Source organism: Sipha flava, unplaced genomic scaffold (assembly GCF_003268045.1).
Source record: "Sipha flava isolate LNK unplaced genomic scaffold, YSA_version1 369_pilon_pilon, whole genome shotgun sequence".
Lineage (NCBI taxonomy): Eukaryota > Metazoa > Arthropoda > Insecta > Hemiptera > Aphididae > Sipha > Sipha flava.
In genome coordinates, this window is record NW_020273075.1 from 192,359 (window position 1) to 212,906 (window position 20,548).

At 36.6% G+C, this 20,548-nt stretch overlaps 1 protein-coding gene and 1 long non-coding RNA gene across 2 annotated transcripts; one reads left to right on the forward strand and one right to left on the reverse strand.

The window, feature by feature from the left end:
* The first annotated feature begins 94 nt into the window (after positions 1-94).
* On the forward strand, positions 95-2,255 carry LOC112687859 (innexin inx7-like). The gene has a single exon (XM_025560820.1). The coding sequence runs from the start codon at positions 270-272 to the stop codon at positions 1,431-1,433; it is 1,164 nt and encodes a 387-aa protein (XP_025416605.1). The 5' UTR covers positions 95-269; the 3' UTR covers positions 1,434-2,255.
* Positions 2,256-15,457: 13,202 nt separating this feature from the next.
* LOC112687843 lies at positions 15,458-15,993 on the reverse strand. The gene is made up of 3 exons (XR_003149017.1): positions 15,871-15,993; positions 15,676-15,804; positions 15,458-15,596 (listed from the first exon to the last, which is right to left on the reverse strand). It is a non-coding gene; the product is annotated as an uncharacterized LOC112687843 (long non-coding RNA).
* Between the last annotated feature and the right edge of the window lie 4,555 nt (positions 15,994-20,548).

The window sequence follows — 20,548 nt, forward strand, 5'->3', positions numbered from 1 at the left end:
GCCGACGGGGACGCGAGCCACCGCAGCCGCGACCGATCGTTCCGCGGACGAGCGCGCGCGGTGGGGGTCGCCGTCCGTTGCAACCGGTGCGGCGTCGGTTCGCGCCCGCGCCAGTCGTAGTATTACGCGCGCGACAGTCCGTACACGTGTTTCGCCCGTCGTTGTCGTCGTCGTTTTCGATTTTTTCTCCCCGTCGCACGTTTTTTTCGTTCTTGTCGCGTGCGTTTCGTACCGCACAAACACGGTGACGTGACCACAACTGCATCGTCATGATCGGCGTGTTCAGCACGGTCGTGAAGAACTCGCGGCTGCTGACGATCCGGCTGGTGTCCATCGACAACCCCGCGTTCCGCATCCACTACCGGTTGACGTTCGCGCTGCTGCTGGCGTGCACCACGCTGGTGTGCAGCCGCCAATACATCGGCGAGCACATCCGGTGCATGTCCAGCGGCGTGTCGGAAAAAGTGGTGCAAACGTTCTGCTTCTTCACCACCACGTACACGCTGCCGGACGTGAACAGCACGCTGAAGCCGGGCGTGGGCCCGCCGCAATGGGACTCGAAGAAGGTGCACCACGCCTACTACCAGTGGGTGCCGTTCGTGCTGTTCGGCCAGGCGCTGCTGTTCTACCTGCCGCACCTGGTATGGCGCACGTACGAGGCGGGCACCATCAAGCTGCTGGTCGACGGGCTGCAGCGTCTGTACCTGAAGCCGGACGGCGACCAGGACAAGGTCGCGGGCTCGTTCAAAATCCCGTCCGAGGCGACCCGGTGGTCCAAGGTCCGGGACATCATGAACCACCTGGACACGGTGGCGCGGTTCCGGTTGAACCGCAAGTGGGCGCTGGTGCTGATCGGGTGCGAGGCGCTCAACCTGGTCAACGTGCTGCTGCAGATGCGACTGATGAACGAATTCCTGGGTGGCCAGTTCTACTCGTACGGGCTGACCGCGCTCACCGACAACGACGTCACGTTCGACCGCGTGTTTCCCAAGATGACCAAGTGCGACTTCCACAAGTACGGGCCGTCCGGCACGTTGCAGACCCACGACGCGCTGTGCGTGATGGCGCTGAACATCATCAACGAGAAGATCTACGTGGTGTTGTGGTACTGGTTCGTGCTGGTGCTGATCCCGGTCAGCGTGGCCGCGCTCCTGTGGCGCGCCGTCCAGTACGCGATGCACTCGCGCGAATCGTTCAACCGGCTGCTGCTGCGCGAGGCGTCGCCCGGCGCCCGCATTGACGCCGTCGACCTGGCCGTGATCGCGCGCCAGACCACGTTCTCCGACTGGCTGTTCATGTACTACCTGGCCGGCAACATGGACGGAGCCGTGTTTCGCGACCTGCTGCACAGCTACGCGACGGGACTGCGCAAGGAGCCGGGCTCGCAGTCCATCGACGACGACATGGTGCCCCTCGGCAAAATGCCTCTCTAAACCGGACGCCCGCCACGTCGGCCGTCAGCCCCCGCCCGCCGCTCATCAACCGAATCCGACAGCACCGCAACTCAACTGCCGCAGACCGTAGTGTATACATAATAATATTACTGTAGTACGTTCGATTTGATCACCCCCCCCCCCCTCCCGGGTACGATCGATTTTGTAATTATCTCTTTTACCCCCGGGGCCCAACTAACCACCCCCTCCTCACTCCGCAACACACAACCCCATTATATTCTCGTCCGATGCCTCATCTCCCTCGCCTCGTCCCCCGCGACGCGCTAGTCCTAAAAAGGTTTTTTTTTATTTATTCTTATTTATGTTTTTTTTTCTTTTTTTCTTATGTATATATTACATGTACGCGGATAGCTCACGTGACGACCCTACGTGGGGTTAGTACGATGATTAACGTGCGTTCAAACGCCCAGCGCCGTATGTATGCGGTGTTTTTGCAATCTTGTCAATTATATCAATATTATTTGTCAACGTAATTCCTTGCGAACACGACATGTTATCCCGAAATTTATAATCGAAATTTTCAACCGCAAATGTTGTGTATCAAAATGATATTTCATGGTCGTACTTAAACATAATTGATACGCGCGCAAAAGAAAAACTCGATATTCGGAACGAACGATTGGATCCGATGGCTTATATATGAGTACACAGTCACGCGGATTGGTACACCTCGAAGGTTGCGTTACACATTTTCATAGTTTATTACGTACACGCGTGTAAGTTATATACGGAAATAATCGGTACGATATTATATTATATTATTGACTTTTTTTTTTCTTTTTTTTGTTATATTATAAAACAGACTTTGTACCCTTGACGTATGTGTGTGTAAATAAATATAAGAACTCTGTAACTTTTACTATTATTATTACGATTCTTTTTTTTTTTTAATATATATTATTTAAATATATAAGCATACGCGTTTATTTAAATATTTATACAAATTATTACTGTGTTCGATCAGACGAGTGGATTTACTGTTACGGAGAAATACTATACACACACTATATCTCATTGTATGTGTACATTTTGTTCCAATTATGTATATTTAATATGAATATAAACGTCAGTATAACAGCGAATCATATGAATACGTGTCTTTATTTTATTGTTTTTTCATTCCTCTCGTCCGAACGATCGGATTGTTCTACGTATGCACGTTCTCGTGATAAGCCTTTCCGACGGTTTCGTAACAATAAATTCAACAATATCACAACTATCACGATTGTACGTACCGTCGAAACGATATTGCGGTGGCAACGTGATAATGACGTACACACAATTGTATTGATAATAACAATATAATTAGGCGTTCCCGGACGGAGACGTACGCGGTACCGGCCGGAGCAGACGCGATTAAAACGCTTGTGCTGTTTATCGCCGTATTACGGTTGAGAGAGTGATCCGCAAGAAAACACGTTCCTTACCAATGGAATTCGAACCGTGTCTTCAGTCCGTAGTGTCGCGAAACAGGGGGTGAACAATTACGTTCTCTCCCTGTTTTCACATGACAACGATACGTTGTTTCCTGGACGACAGTGTTGTTAGCAAAGTAGGGAGGTACAACCTCCCCCTTCACTGCCAAAATCTCAACTAGTGAATTAACGGATTAAAGTAATCCAAGTCCAAGTGCATCAAACCCCCTGCGCCATATGAACGATCTTCACTTAAGACTAGTGGTGGAACTAGGAATTTGTACGCCTGGGGAAAATGATAAAATCACGCCCTATCATAGACCAATAATCAAATACTCTTCTCGAGAATTTTTTCTTATAATTAATATACAACCATACTCGTTGAGTTTTAACCTAATATCAGTATTTAACAAAGTTAAAAATATCAAATTAGTTGTTAATAATTACAAAAATTACATCCTCTAAACATTTTGCGTCCGGGGATGAATCCCCGTCTTCCACCCCTTAGTTCTGCCACTGTCAAGGAAGCCCTTGATCGGAGATCCTGAAAAGAGGCGATATAAGTTATTTTGGATCGGCGGAAACAATCGACGTTGTGTACCCGCCGATGTTTGTCGATTCGTCGTCGAACGCAAGACGACGCGTTATATTTTTTATCTGAAGTGCTGCTTGTAAACATTGGTGTTGAAATCTTACGAATCAAGTGCGCACTGGTTCGGTTTAACCGTGCGCGAACGCAATTAAAAACCGCCACGATTATCTTCTGGAATTTGAACAGCCATAATTAATAATCGGGGAATTCACTTGAGAAAACAGCGTTCGATGGCGCACGTTAGGCGAACCGCTAAAATTAAACACATTGTTTTGACCGAAACTGTTCGCACCAAGTGTTTTATTCATTATATCGGCCGATATTTATCATTTCCATTATATTATTGGTGGACAGTTCGGAAAACCTAAACATGTTTGACCTTGCACATTTTATTGTTGAAATATACTAGGAAAATATTATTTCGAAGACGAGTAAGTATTAAACATCTAATAGTATTTAAATTAATATATTATATAGGTATATACACGTATATAAAAATATATTAAGTGTAGAAAAAATAGATACAATAAATGTAAATTTTAATTGTATTATTTAAATATTACACTGGTAAATATTACGAGGCAATTGTGAGCTATTGCATTTGTTACACGTTGGATCGGTTTGTTGGTGTTGGCCCAGGCGATTTGCAATCGAATAAATCGACTTTTGTACAATGATAGGCCATGGGTGACTTTGCGTTCGTTTCCATTCCTCATCACAAAACTATGTGGACTTCAATATCAGTCAAAAGCAAGGGTGTACCCAAGGGGTGGATTTCGGGTCCGGACCCTTCCCATTGAAATTTCCACAAACTCAACGATTTAATAGTAAATAGTATAATAATAGTACATAGTGTATTTTAATTTCCCATTATCTTCAATATACAAAGTATATAGGTTATATAGTATACCCATAACGTATAAACCATACTATAGTATATTAGAGTAGCGGATCCAGAGGTCACACAAGGGGGGGGGGCGAATTTTCAAAAATTAAATGACCATTTTTATATAACCTGTAGTTTATTAGAGGCTAAAATTATTTGCATTATTTCACCTATGAAACTAAATAAATATGAAATTAATAAGCTAAATAAACAATAAATAAATAAATAAAAGTAATTTATTTTCACTATTTATTAATTTACAAAATTATAAACCATATACTGTTATCACTTATTATGATTTTATCATACAATCAATACAATATTACATAATATCTATAAAATCATATTGATACATCTTTTTTTCTCCTTGGCAAATCTGTATTAATTGTAAGAATATAAACTAAAAACTAAAAAGCAACGAGTAACGGTAATGACGTGTTGTAGGTATTTGTCGTTTGTCGATAAATTAATACGTATTTAGCATAATCACATAGAAAACTGATAAAAATACCTACATAAAAATAAAATATTATAATTGGTATAATCAGCACAACCCATTTCAAATTGTGATAAGATGACGATGGCGATAAGTTAATAATAACACTAGCAGCGCGCGTTCGAGAAGTGCCGTTTCTTCACTTTTATGATCATTAATCAGGGCAGGAAGAATCATAACGGAGAATGGGAAAAAAGAAAATGGGAAATAGTTTTACGGAAACCCATCATAAGTCATAACTAATGTTTTATGTGTAATTATTAGTAGTAAAAAAAAAAAAATTAAAATATCCGTTTTCAGCCCAATTTTATAATATAAAAATAACGTAAAAATACGGCCCAGGGGGGGGGGCGATCGCCTCATCACCCCCTCCCTCCTCGTATCCGCAACTGGTATATTAACAGTAATTTGTTGGCATTGAATTCAACTATAATTATAATTAGTGCACAAATAAAATTATAATTTTGGACCCCTCCCCCATAAAAAATTCCTGGGTACGATCCTGGTCAAAAGTAATAAAATTCTATTTAAACGATAGGAGATTTTCTTCGTGTACCACCTATGAGTACTAGTCCCGTGTACTAGTCGTACCACAGGTTGAGAAGCACTGGCCTAGTGTGTAATGCGCTTTACACTACCTACGTATTTTACACGACATTATCACGCACTCGCGCGTTACAATGTTAAGTGCACACGAGTTCGTCGAGGTCTGTGAAGTGATCGTCCGGCGGTTCGAATCATACATATGTGCACAACGCGGCACAATCGTGCATGCGATTGCACGATTGCAAAAGATTTTTGCCATCGTTTTCGATAGATTAGACAGTGTAATATTATTATTATAATCAGGTTAGATTGTCAAGGGGGAGGACTACAAGGCCATTTCACCTCTGGCCCCGATCTTGGAAAATTTTAAGAGGGTCCCTTTAAAGTCCAGATCGATTAGAACTACTCGGTGTTACCCATTAGAGATTATTGATATAAATATATTATTTCTGAACTGTTTTTCCTTATGAAATATTAATAAATTGTATTAATTAAAATTTATATTCATGAGCCATTATACATTTTCAGTTATTCTAATCTCTAAATAGTGATAATTGAAATAATAATTGCCGGAGTGTGAAGAATGGCATCATTCTTCATGAATGAGTATTGATGTGATAACGTCTAAGTGCCAACATTCAATTCTTATTTATTATGGCTGTTTAAAAATTATTGAGGAATACATTTAATATATATTAAGTATGGAAACTGATAATATACATTATTTAGAAGTTATTAAAAATATAATTGTATATCCATACAATGCATTAAAATGACCTTGAGGTTAGTCGAAACCGACCTACATTAAAAACTAAAACCCCTTAACTCCCTTAAAACGTAGTCGAGGTTTAAAAAACTATATTTACCAACATTTTGTAAACTTGGTGTATATTTTTTTATTGTACTCGTATAGTACTGAGATGATTAAGGGCCCTCCGAATTAATTTGCCCCATGCCCTAAAAATCCTTATGACGAACGGCTCTGATTGTAATCATTCTCGGTAAACCGAATTATAGGAATTATTTATGTGTGTGGAAAAATAAAAACGACACATGGGATCGATTTATCGGGTTCGATATGTCACGAGAAATAGTTCCGCAACACTATCGATCACGTGATAAAACTATAACATACCTGTAGTTCACGACCGAATTACTGCGCTCGCCAAAAATACGTTATTCTACAGCGCTGCGTATAAGATAATGTAAAATATACAGCAGCGTTTCTTAAACTTTTTTATCCGTGGAACCCATTTTTGATGTCCATATTTATCGTGGAAACCCTACTTTTTTATTTAGCTTTTTTAAGATTATTTGTAAATAAATTATAATCATATAATAATATTGTGTTAAAGGTATTTAATTCAAAAAATATATCAAAAATAAAAATAATAATAATTGTATACATATATATTATAATACTTTAATAATAATTACTTTAATTAGACTAAATATAAATTTAGACTATTCCATATGGCTTATACAATGTTATTTAATATAAAAAGTTTTTTTTTCTATAATGCAAATAGTTTTTCACCATTACTAATCTTTAGTTGAAAATTTAAAGTTATTTTCTTAAAAATTTTTAAAATAATTACTTAAGCTTCGCGGAACCCCATGGTTCCGCGGAATACAGTTTAAGAAACGTTGTTTTATATGATTAGGCCACCTTGGGGTAAATCAACGGAATAACATCAGGCACACTGAATTGAATTTATGTTTAAAGTCTACTCTACAAAATAATGAATTCATTAAAACGGCTTGATGATCAAGTAAATGGTTCCAGAGCCAATCTGTTACAGAAATTCTTATTTTCGCTTTTATTTATAAAATATTTATATATAATTTCCTTACTGTTTTTGTGTATTACTATAGGCGTTGAAAACGTTTGCAGAGCATTCAATGTTCCACGAAATTCTTGAAAAATTCCAAAATCTGCTCCCTTACTAATAGGATCGTCCACGGTTGAATAACTTTCATTCCAAAAGACAATTTCGTCAGCCATTCAAAGTTCTCGTTACACTCGTAAGTGCTATACAATAAAGAAATTGAAATGATAAACACAAAGGTAAACGGTAATTGAAATTCAAACATGACTCTCTAGGTATAACATTTTTGTCACACCTGTACCGAAAGTTTGGTTTTCGACCATGGTCGAAGCGTTGGAATGCCACATTTATCCGTCCAGCGGGCGGTAAGATGGGAATCCCATAGTGACGAACGGTAAAGTGGAAGTCCCAAAAATTGCGGTGGGGGGGAAAGTGGAAATACCTATAACACCGTGTAGTAAAGTGGACATTTCCAAGAGCACTGGCCCGGCACAACCAGAAACTTAAATGTTTACCACGGTCCGTACAAAACATATACGTTCGGTTAAATCTTAACACATATCACAACCTCCTTGCACGACGCATAAACATTTAAACGTATTTCGTTTTCACTGTTCCACACAAATGTGTTGGACCGTTCCGGATAAATTGGTTTTGCGCGATTTATTTAATAATTCGAATTAGAAAATCAGATCGTTCGCACAAGTGTTACGTCGCTGTTCAAATTATCCCATTTCGTGTTAACCGAAGCACTCGATAACGGTGTCGGCGTGTGATATTCGAGAATTTTCGATCGAGCATTATCGTGATACGGTCTATCACCGGTCCGCGGACGCCATTATTCTGGAACTTTTTTCCGCCGACACTTTTCTCTGTGAACGTCCGACTAGTCATTTTTCCCGTGCCATCGGCCGTGTGTTTTTGTGGTTGCGACATAGCCCGGTGGAGTCGCCATCTCCGGGCCCAACTTCGTGTGTGTGACGACTGTCCGAACGGTACCTGACCCGTGTCCGCGAAATTTTCTTTCGGTTATCGTCGTGCGCGGAGAAGCCAGTTATTGAAAATCGAGACCGACGCCGCTGATTAACCGATTCTTCTGCCGGTTGTGGCGTTCGTCGCACGTGTGAACACGGTCGCGTGGGCATAACCACTCGAACGCCAGACTGCTCAAGGTATCTTCCGTTATATTTGTTAAAAATATTATATTTATTATTATACGATTTGTCTTGTTATATTATTACAACGCGTTTGGAGCATATGTGATTTTACTGTTATTTTTAGATTTATCATATTTATTTTTATTATTACTTTTTTTTGTTAATATTACTGTGACGCTTTTGATCCGTTTATCCCGGCATTTGTTATAACTTTATTAATTATCCTTGTTAAGTGTTATTTTTTATTGCAAACGACGCGAGTACGTCAGACAATCGAACCAGTAATGGTTTGACTACAAAGTGCACAATCAAGTATAAATACGGAAGATGACAATGAGTACAGTAGGTAGTTGTAGTAAACCATTAACTTCATCATACATGGTTAAAACGACAAATGCTGTTTCACTAAATCTATTGACTGAAAAATCAAAAGAAAGATATACAATGGCTTATGAAAAACTTTTAAAATTGAGAAAAATAAATAAAACCAAATGTGTTTCTTACAAATTTTAATAGATACCATTATATACAGAAATTAAACCGTCAACTCTATGGTCTATTTATTCAATGCTTAAAAACATGAAAAATATGAAACATAATATTTAACGTTGGTATTTATTTAAAATTACAAGTTTTTTTAAAGAGAAACTCTAGTAAATTAAAAGTAAAAATTCCAAAGTTTTGACTTCAACCAATATAAAAAATTCATTGATGAAGCTCCTGATATTCAATATTTAGTAAAAACGAAGGTGAAATAAAATTGTTTTGTATAAATTGGCTATTCATTCTCCGTTAATTTATTACGATATATGTAATATTCATTAGTGAAATATATATTATACATTAAACTTCTCTACTCAAAAACAAATTGTTCACGATCATTTAATACTAAGAGGTAGTTATATGATATTTTTAAGAAATACATGGATTTATGATCCACAAATGTAACGTCAGATAGATTTTTTTTTTACTTATAAAAACAGTTAATGCATCAAGCAGGTTATTGGAAAAAACAAAATTGAAAATATGCTTAAAGAAATTGCAATATATTTAAATTTACTGTATTCCTGAGTTGATTCAGGTCTTTTTTTCGGCCGAACTTCAGCAACATTACTTACTGATTCTGCTGGTGATATTTCAACTAGGGATGAAAATAATCAAATGGAATAATCGAATGATTTTAATAATCGAAATAATAGTAATAGAAATATTTACCAAAAGCAAATCAATTAAATTATTCGAAAAATTGCGTGTTTTACTCATTTCCCATTGGATACTAAATTAAGAAGTCAACTGTCCATCAGTATTGTATTGTAATTGTTAAAAATAATAAAATTACTGAATTTAACTGAAACTACAGGTATGTATTTGGTAAGTGGCCCAGGTCTTAAGATTTTTGAGTGGATCTATCGGAATTTTCCCGGTATCCCGGTGGGCCAATACGCACCTATATGAGCTTAATTTTTATGATATCAATATCACGATAACTTATAAAGATCACAAATATAGAAATAATATACCAAAAATTAAGTTTATAAGGTTATGGCTGTCATAAACTGGGGAAGAGCCAGTGTTTCCCAACTTTTAATAAACCGTGAACGTGTATTTAAAAGAGAATATTATCTGAATTCTGAGTACCTACTAAAAAAATAAATAAAATTTTATGATTTACCGATTTTAGCATTTGATCATCGAACAAAGAATCACCGACTTTTTAAAATTTCTTAGAGTGGGGCATTTGCCATAGTTTCTCCCCTCCCAAAAAAAAAAAAAAAAAAAAAAATGACGCCCCGACTAGGGCAATGGTTCTCATAAAAATATTGTTTAATTCATGATTGTATTATCTTTGGTGAACTAATTTTTTATTATCATGATAAAAATCCTAGGTAACGGTTATTATTAACATTTGTTTATTATAAAATATTTATAGTAAATAATATTTAGTATTACTGCCCCAATTATTTGGAACTCGTATTACTACCATACGCTGGCAGATACGAATACGAATACGAATACGATGGCTGAAACTTTAGCTGGAGCTTTTAAAGATTCAGTTGAAACGAATACAACTGAAGACTCGGATGTTCATGAAATATTTTTGAAGATTAAAAATTATCGTCTGACAGTGAAGATGTTTATATTTTTGTAGTAGATGGTAATATTACTTTATGTTCAACGACGGAAGACTTTGAAAGTATGGGAACTTTAAATGGTATTCCTTCTCACGAGTGTTCTATTGAAACTACTATTGAAGGAAAACCCTGGTTAAAACCTGGTGCAGATAATACTGATTATTGTAGTTACGGGTTTAATGAAAGTAGATGGTTAGCATACTATGAATGTCAAAGGAAAATGCATTGCAATGAATCATTAGTTGGAATGGCAAATGGAGATTCTTACAACAAATTAAGACTTAATTTGGTAAGAGATGAAGAATATTATGCCTCCCGTGTTAAAAAAAAACTAGAAGATCGAGCATATGAACAAGAACGTGAAGGTCGTAATCGGTACCGTGAAAGAGATCGTGATGTGGGGAACGTGAACGAAAACGTGATAGCGACAGGGAACGTAGTAGACACAGAGAGAGTGATGTTGAAAGTCCAGAAACAAGCTATAAAGAAGAAAGGGAATATAAACACAAGTCTCGTCGTCATCGTTCTAAAAGTTGTAGTCATGAAAAACATTGTTGCTAAAATAAAAAAAAATAAGTCTGAATTTTTTTTTATTTTTCTGATGTAAATTTATGCAATATTTCCATATTCTATTAATATTATTTTCACATAATTTCCTTAAGTTGTTAATGGTAATTAAAGGGTCATTGCAACTGATTTTGTGTTGAACTAGTGTTTACCTAAAGTATATATTTCAATAAAATTAATCATCGAAAATTAATGATTGTTGTTAGTACTATTAGTAAATATACGATTGTTATACAGTTAAAGCACTGTTTATTTTTTATCAGTTTTCGTTTTTTTTTTTTTTTGGTAAGTACCTAGCAATGTGACACGTAGATCGTAAACTCGCGGTTTGTGTTTTCTTACGTTCTACCGCGCGTCATACGAGAGTGTTTCTGATTTGATTATATATAGTATTATAAGTATTATGAAAGAAGATAGACGAATACGTCACAAAGTAGGATTAGGTTAATTTAGGTTAGGGTCCAAAGGATCTTAAATTATAAAAAATACATCAGTATTGTAAACGCTGTTTCCGTAATCAAACGTGATCGATTGTTTCAAGTATAGTTTTTTGTTCTTTTTCCCCAACACTTATTCTGCAATCATTGTTTATTCTAATGTTCTGCGCAGATGATACGCTGGAGAAGAAAAAGTCCTAGATACTCCACCGAGTCGCCACTGCAACAGCACTGGACAATATTAAGGTCATGACATCGTCTACGACAGCGTTTATTTCAACGTGTGAACGAGAGGGGGGTATTACTCCCCCTCGTCCCACAAAAATTATATTTATTTATCGGTCATTTGCTCCAATGGCATACCACACAACATACCCCCTCGAAAACGTACGTTACCTTCCTCCTCCCCGAGATAGAAGGTCTGAAACAAACACCGGTCCACGAAACTGGTATACAACCTGCACGATAATAGTATCGTTTAAATAAAATGTGTACAATGCAACGCGCGTGTACATTTAGATGTGCCGCGCCGAACGCGCTGCGGTGCGTTGACCGTCTCGCGGTGCGCACGTGTACACGTTAGACGTGCAGTGGGAACTGCTTTGCGAGAGGAGAGGAGAAAAAAATACGATCAAGGGGTCCTGCAACCGCGTCGGGTCGAACGCGTTTAACGAGCTATGGCGGCGGTTCCGAGATCCGAACCAATCTGTCGATCTTCACGACCCCGGTGACAATATTATAGATCATACTACGGTCATTGTTATCCGAGTATACACGCACGCACGATCGCTCGTCGCGGTGCCATCCCATTAGTTGAAAACCGAGCAACGGTACTCCGGTGTAAGTGCACTACGTCAGGGAGGGATTATAAGTGTTTACGTATACGATTTTATGTATAATAAATTATCGAAAGACCGTTTACACAAAAACGGGTGTGTACGGTTAAAACATCGAAACTCGAAATGTATGTATAAAAGATCGATAACTTTCAGCGGTCAGTCATCAGAACCAGTGGCGTTGGAAGACTTTCTAGCGCCCCTGGCAAGCTTAGAAAAAAAACACTTTTTAACCAATTTAAATTTGATATTTTTGTTTAAGGATACAATTTATATTTAAAAGTTATTATTACAGTGTTAATTTTAAACTTTGAAAATTTGCTTTTCTCGCTTTATGACTTTATTCCTTCATGTAAAATTTTTTATTTAAATGCCCTTGTGCTATTTTCATAATTTCATCATTGAATTCACATTCTGTATAAATAAACAGCATCTACGTATTTCAAAAAGTGTAATGGAAGAATTTCGATTTGATTGTAGGATAAAAATACGAATTTTGAACAATTCTTTGCCCCTTTGCAATTCACGCCCCTGGCATAGGCACAGTTCACCGTACTCTATGCCGTACTGCTACCCCACTGATCAGAACGGTCCGTCCAGAACCGTGTACCTCGAAAAGACGCGTCGCACACATTATGACTGTATGTTTATGCAGTTGTGTCGATACGCGATGCAATTTTCACCAGCGCAAAGATACAATTATTGTATATGTGCGAAACAAACGCGTACATTTTAAATTATTGTTATTATTATTCTATAGATTTCCCGTCTTTCGACGAAATCCCGTGTCCTCGACTGTATGATATAAACATACATTAACCCTAGCACACATCAGACGTCCGACCCCGAGTACAACAGGAATATGGTACGCAGTACGGGTGCACGCAAATGTGTTATTACGATAAAATAAAAACGCGCACTGGCGACCGTATAATTACGCACGTATGCAGGGTAATACGATATGTCTGTACACATGTAATGCGGCAGACGGCCGTGTTGTGATCGGTCCGATGCTGCGGCTGGTTATAATTAGACATATCGTGCACGTAATGTACTCGAACGAAACCGTACATTATAAAAGACGATGTTTCCAAAGAATTCAAATCATGGTCGGGCGAGTGCCGTACGCGTAAATTTCAAGGTTTGAGGTTTAAGGATTCGATGTAAATAGATTATTTTTATTATACTTTATAGTGGATTCTGCTATTTGAGCAAAATAGTGAACGTTTTGACGTTTATATTTCAAAATAAAATATACTGATTTCCCCCCCTCCCCTGAAAAATATTGCAAAAACGCCACTGGCAGATCGGCTTTGTGAGTGACAGAAACTGCAACTGCACGAGCAACGCAAGGGGAACATGCGACGGTGCAGCACACAATGGAAAACGCTTAACCGTTGTATGATATTATGTACCACGCAGGACGCTGTGTACTTATCGTCCCGTACGTTCGGCAGCAGGATCCCCTACACACCAAGAGCCATTGTGATGCGACCCAAACGTCTGTAAACGGGTAGGAGGGATGTAAACCGTCGGTGACGTGAGAATATAATACACATATTATACAATATCAAAATCGACATGATTTTTTTTTCAAACCAGGCGAAATAACATTGACCGTAATTTATATTGTAATTGTAACTGTTTAAACAATACTATTTTTGCTTACCATTATTTATTTTTGTAGATCGATTATAATTAATAATCATTATTTTTCCTGTAGCACATGCCACACGTACAACTGTCGTGTATTCCTACCTGCACTGCAATGAAATCTATGAAACAGAATCATGATTAACAAATAATCAAGGCTGGACAATAACGAGTTTAAAAGTTAAATTTAAGTTACTTTTAACTAAGTTACTTAAGGAATCTTTTTTTTTTTTTTTAATTAAGGTAAATTAAACTTAGCGACTGAATTTATTTTTTAGTTCGGTTAAACTATTTTTTTTTTTTACCATTAATTCCATAGATTTAAAATAACATTTTGAGTGAGAAAAATAATAATTGTTATCTAAAATATCAAATATTATCCATTATGATATAATAGGTATTATCTAGGTATTTGAAATAATATGTTCTAAATTAATAATTATAGACCGTCGAACTGTTTTACACGATTCTTGGATTTTAATAAGTATCAAAATAATGTACATAAAGGTAATATATGGATAATATATGTATTATGAGCGAATTCGGTAAAAGGAGCTGACGACTTATTAGTGCAAAAAAGAACTTAAGAATTAATTTGGAAGCAAGTAGAGTGGAAGCATCTATACGTGTATCAATTAATTAACGCAAAAATAACAAGTTATTCTCCGTTTTCCTATTTAACAAAGAGGTAAGACCATTGAGCTTATGCTTGACTGGCTAGTAGTCGTGTGGACCTAGGTGGTCATTAATATTCAGTACAATATATGCAGAATTCAAAAATCATCTTTGAATACGTTTTTTAAGTGAAAAAGTAATTGGTAATAAGGAATCCCAGAGTACTAAACCATATTCCTAAAAATATCTGTAAAGGAAACAGTGATTAGATGAAATACATACATTTTTTTTCCACAAGGAAATCGTTCATATGATGAATAAAATAGACGTCCAGGTGTATGCGTATACGTATACTTACATAATGTATAGTACATCCAAAGAGAGGGAGCTAAAGCCCCTTAACCCTTCTTGAATCCATTCCTGGTAATAGTAGTATTGGGTATCTGGGTCTGTCATGTTACCTATTTTCAACGCATGTTATATTGCGATGACAGTCAAGTTTATTATAGTATTACATATACGAGTAAGTATTTATTGTTTGAATAATATATAATTTTGTTTTTGTTCACCGTCTAGCTTGCTCATTGATAAAAAATAATGAATCATTAATTAGTATTATTTAATTAATATAGAAAATTGCTAAATTTATAATTAAATGATAAAACTGAAACATCTTGTGTCAGATAGGGGGTTTGGAGGGCTTTGCCCCTCGCGTATCACCTTGTTGGGAATAATTTTAGTGCTCACAAGTTTTAAACTGAATTCACACCTATAATCGCTTCAAAGACGCATACTTAATTATCATACAAAGACCACAGTGTTCTTTGGTATATCACCTTCTCTACCTCTTTCATCTTTAACAATGATGGATTTAAAGTCACACGCAAGACAGGCAAATTATTGTCTAATAGTGACTGTATTATTTCTCCAAGTCGTGTTTTTTTGATAATCCTATCGTTCAAATTACATCAGCTACCTTCACTGTAATATTATGTTGTGTACAGTTATTTTTTATGATGATAATTAAAAAAAACCAAGTAGTCGGCAAAAATTAATTTACTTTTACCGGCGTTTCTTGCGCAAATCCTTTTTCGTGCGTATTGATGACTGTTTTTGTTTTTTTTCTCCAAGTCGTGTGTCTTATCATCTTATTGCTCAGATTACATCAACCATTTATTATAATATCACGCTGCCAACAGTTAATTTATCATGTTGAAATGAAATAAAACCAAAGAGACGGCAATAATGAAATTACCTGTTGCGGTGTCGCGCAAATCCGTCTTCGTAAGTATTCATACACGTAAAACTTAACCTGATTTCCCACATATGGTCTGGTAGTCCGCACCACACTATAAATTATTCTCGTACTGCATTTATAAACCGGCTACCTTTAAAATCATATATATATGTGTATATACTTTAATATTAATAAAATATTCAACATACGTACCTATATCTAGTATATACGTATTTATAAATGCGCTGTGGCCATGGTCGATGCAGGACACTGTGCATACCATACGTTTACTTAATTAATTATATGTATATACCGTTCACCAGGTTAGTATCACCAGTGTATTATTACGTTATAGTGTCGCGTAAACGATTTTCGCGATCGAATTTCGCGCAGAGCCTAAACAAAGTTCTATCATACGATCCGCTTTTTGTTTTGTATTTTTGAAATGAAAAACGTGCTCAATTGATAAACGAAACTGTACACTACAATTGTACCGTAATTATTCGTTTATCATTTCCGCGGTAAATTGCACGATCTTATATGAAATCGAACACGCGTGCAAACGATGATGACGAGTGTCGGCGTGAAGTCTCGAATCGTCAGCGTTTCTGGGAACATAATATTATTAGCATTATGTACGGCATTATGTGGGAATATATATTATACTGTTATGTTAGCTGGTTATGAATCGGATGAGGAATACAAAAGAGGAAAACAAAAAAAAAAAAAACCCCCGTAAGCGTTTGTTGTTGTTCGTCTTTCGAGTCGTAAGGTCGATCAGAGACCAACGAGAAACGGACAAAAGATAACGAAAAAATAAAAAAATAATAAAATATTTCTTATAAAAGTAAACGTATGCGTGTAACATAATAGGCGTTAGGATCGTATGTGCACGTCTGATATATTTTATTACAGCGCTACCGTTGTCTTATATGTAATTTTGCGCTGCCGCAGCACACGCGCACTTGTATTATCATTCGTTCGGAACAGCAACGCGACCAGACGACGGAGAGAGAAGAGGAAAAAGAAAACGAATCATAAATCTTGTAAATGAATAGATTTGCCGCCTCGAGTTCGAGGGAGAGAGAGAGAGAGAGAGAGAGAGAGAGAGAGAGAGAAAATAACATTCTTTTGAAAACAAAGCGACCGCCGAGCACAACTTTTTTTCTCCTCGTAAAAATGTATTTGTTTCCAACTCATCTCGGGCACGGCATGATTATCTTACATTGAACCACCGTGTTTGTTCACCGTCTGTATGGCTTATTAATCAATAATAATCGGCTGACGAACAACGTCACTCGTATCATAGAAGGTAGGTATGTGGTAACGTTCACGTGGAGCTGACAAGAAATGCGGTTCTGGCAATTCAAGTGCTAGACCAAAACAACATGAGCTTACAACGATGTGTATTTATCATATATGATGGGCCTTAAACATTGTGTCTCAAACAAGTTAATGTCCTATTCATGAACTTGAGCAGTTTATATAATAGACAATGCATCGAGATGAATACGAATACAAATAATGCATTTCGTTTTTTTTTTTATTTCTATTCCGTTTCACATGATCGAAGTTGAAGGCGGAAAAAATGATCCCCCCCCCCCGTGCAAGTCACGACCAGATAAAATAAAGTACATAAATAATAATAATAAACGCAATAAATATATATTATAATAAAGTAAATAATAAAAGCCAATAAATTTACTTTCGTTTGTTTGCACAATTCAATGTAAACGTTTTCCCAAAATGACGCAACGTAATCGAAGCAATTATTACTATATCATATACACTGAACGAATGTTCGTGAAAGTTTTCGGAGGACTCGTATAATGTTCTAAGTTTGTATTCGCGGTGTTCGACGCCCGGAAACGCACATTTTGATGTTGTGTTTATGATCGCATGCATGCTAGGTTACGGATTCGTCGATGAAGTCCGATAATTCGCAAATCCAAGGTCATGGTATGTATGCAAATAGTAATTGAACCAACAATAACCGTTGCTACTACTTCAAAGTCATTTACATCATTATACAAGCAGTAGAGGCAGTTACAGCTCCAAGGGGGGGGGGCACTGGGGTCATTTCCCCCCAGGCTTTTCAAAAATTAAATTTTTTTAATACATTTTTGTTCTTGTAAACTGTAAAATCCCGATTATTTAATTAGATACCTACCTAACAATTTTATTATGCCTAAAAAACCATATTATGACATTAATATTAGGTGTATACCATAATATAGGAACGTAGTTGGACTCTGTTTCTCAGTACTAATTTGGAGAAACAACTATTATCAGTTAATACTCAAAATGTCCCCCCCTGGTGATTCCCTGAAGCCCTAATTAGAGGAATAATGTTTGACGTCTGTTTACCATAAATGGATAAAAATGAACTTCGATACGTTTGTGATAGTTTTAAAATTTGGAAATTACGATTATAAAAGTGTGTACGAATTTATCAACAATTGTTGTTGGTACAAATATTTTCACGAATTTCGATAGGTTATTGGCGCTAACTGCCCCATTATTGTGATGCATCTATGGCCAATACTCCGTGAAATGCACGAGGCAGTGGCCGGCGAAAACAATAAATACTCGTGATAACGCGATGTAAAGTTGATTACGTCCACTCGAGATAATCGGCAAAGACTTTAACGCCTTTATATAAAGTCACGCTCCCTGTCTACTTAGTTGTTACTGGGTTAGGGGTTCCGATGCCTCTTGCTGGTGATTAAACAGCAATCGATGAAAACTCGACTATATTGATATTGAAATGCATAATATACCGTTAATACTGAATTATGATTAAAATATTAAAACCGATTCTGCTCTTCAGTTTCACATTTTGATATATCAGACAGTATTGAATATCATCCTCGTCGATTATTAAAAGTTTAAAATTTAAATATTAAAAAAAAAAAAAACATTTTAATTAGATTTCTTAATCGCTGTACAGCTGATTTTGTGATCATATAATTAATTTTGTTTTTGATTTCTAATTTCATTAATTCACAATAAGATATATAGATCAATGCTCAAAAACAATTTAGTCTATAAAAGTTATGCATAATTTTAAATTTAAACGAAATAAAAATAAACATTAGTCTTACTTCAACTTGTTTGAAAAAAAATTGTCTGAATAAAATCTCTTTTGGGGTTTTTGGAAAAAAATTAAGTAGACATTTCTGTAAAGAACAGCCTAAAAGAGGTTATAATATATTTCATTTTTGTACTGAGGAGGCTTAAAGAAATCATTTCGTGGTAGAACCGTCTATAAAGCATTCCACTCTGGCAATGGGTTGTGTATTTCTCCAGATGTTACTTTATAATGGCAGAATACGATCCTTGCGGGTCGCTAAAATCCTATAATTACGCCTCCAGACGGTGACGACTACGGTTGGTTTTCGGGTCGTTAAAAGCTAGTAGTGACTACCAGATTTCATCCTATATCCCCGAGAGCTCGGTAGACGATTACGCGGACCATATGACGCGCATTCTTAGCGCAAAGACAGAACCGTGTACGTACACTCAACCGCACGTGGATCTCGAATATCGCAAATTGTATTTGTATCAACGCGATAATCTAACAACGACCGCAGCTGCAATGACCGAACGGATGTACAAATTGATGTCAATATCGTTATTTGATAACATTTTCATTGAAATCCAACGTTCGTACGGCACAACGGTCGATGACGTAATTGTGAACGGATTTCGGCGAACTATTCGTACAATAACGCATGGGATTTTACGATGTTGCACCACATTGCAGTCATCGTATTTTACGTGTTCGGTACACGCATGGCTGAAGTTCACCACACGCGTCATAACTACTCGTGTATTACGTCCACTACGTAGTGCAAAACGTAGACTATAAAATGCAATCAAATATGTTAATAGGTAAAAATATAACGCAAAATGCATCGTTAAATAAAAATATAGAGGTTTTATGATTCGTCGGGGTTTTTACAAAACACGCACTAAATTTGTAAATTCGTTTACAAAAAAAATCTTGAAAATAAACAAAAAATAGTCCTAGAACTGTATGATCAGTTATTGTTGTAATGATTTAATAGAAACTTATCATTTACGAGTGTTGCAATAATATGACAGTGACGAATATCACATAATGACCCATGACAACTAAACAAATGTTGTGTTCGATCAGATCACCAAAGTCCGTAATCGATATAATATGTCAAATTATTCTAAATTCATAGAAGCATGAACGTATTAGTTTTAGCAAAACGTGTGGTTTTTTTATGTCCGTCTACGTGATTTATGATAATTTTTACTTCAATAGGAATTAAACTTTGTTTTGCCATTTTTTCACAGATCGAAAACATTTGAAACCAAAAAACCCACATATTCATGGTTTGTGTGACTAATTTGATTATTTGAAGATAAAACGCAATATGTTCATAATAGTTTAATTAAATATTGATGAACAAAATTATATTCCTCTGTGGCTGTGTAATATAAAATATGATTTATATTTTATAAAAAAAATATGGTTAAAAATTAAGAAAGTCAATTTGAGGATGGTTTTAACCCCCAAAACTATCCCTAGACAGGCCCCTGATAAGGTTTATCACAAGTTGTTTTCATTAGAGTTAATAAAAAAAATTGTCCAGAAAGTTGATATGATTTTATAAGCGTTAGAAAATTAGATACTCGTACTTTAAACGTTATTCTTAAATGT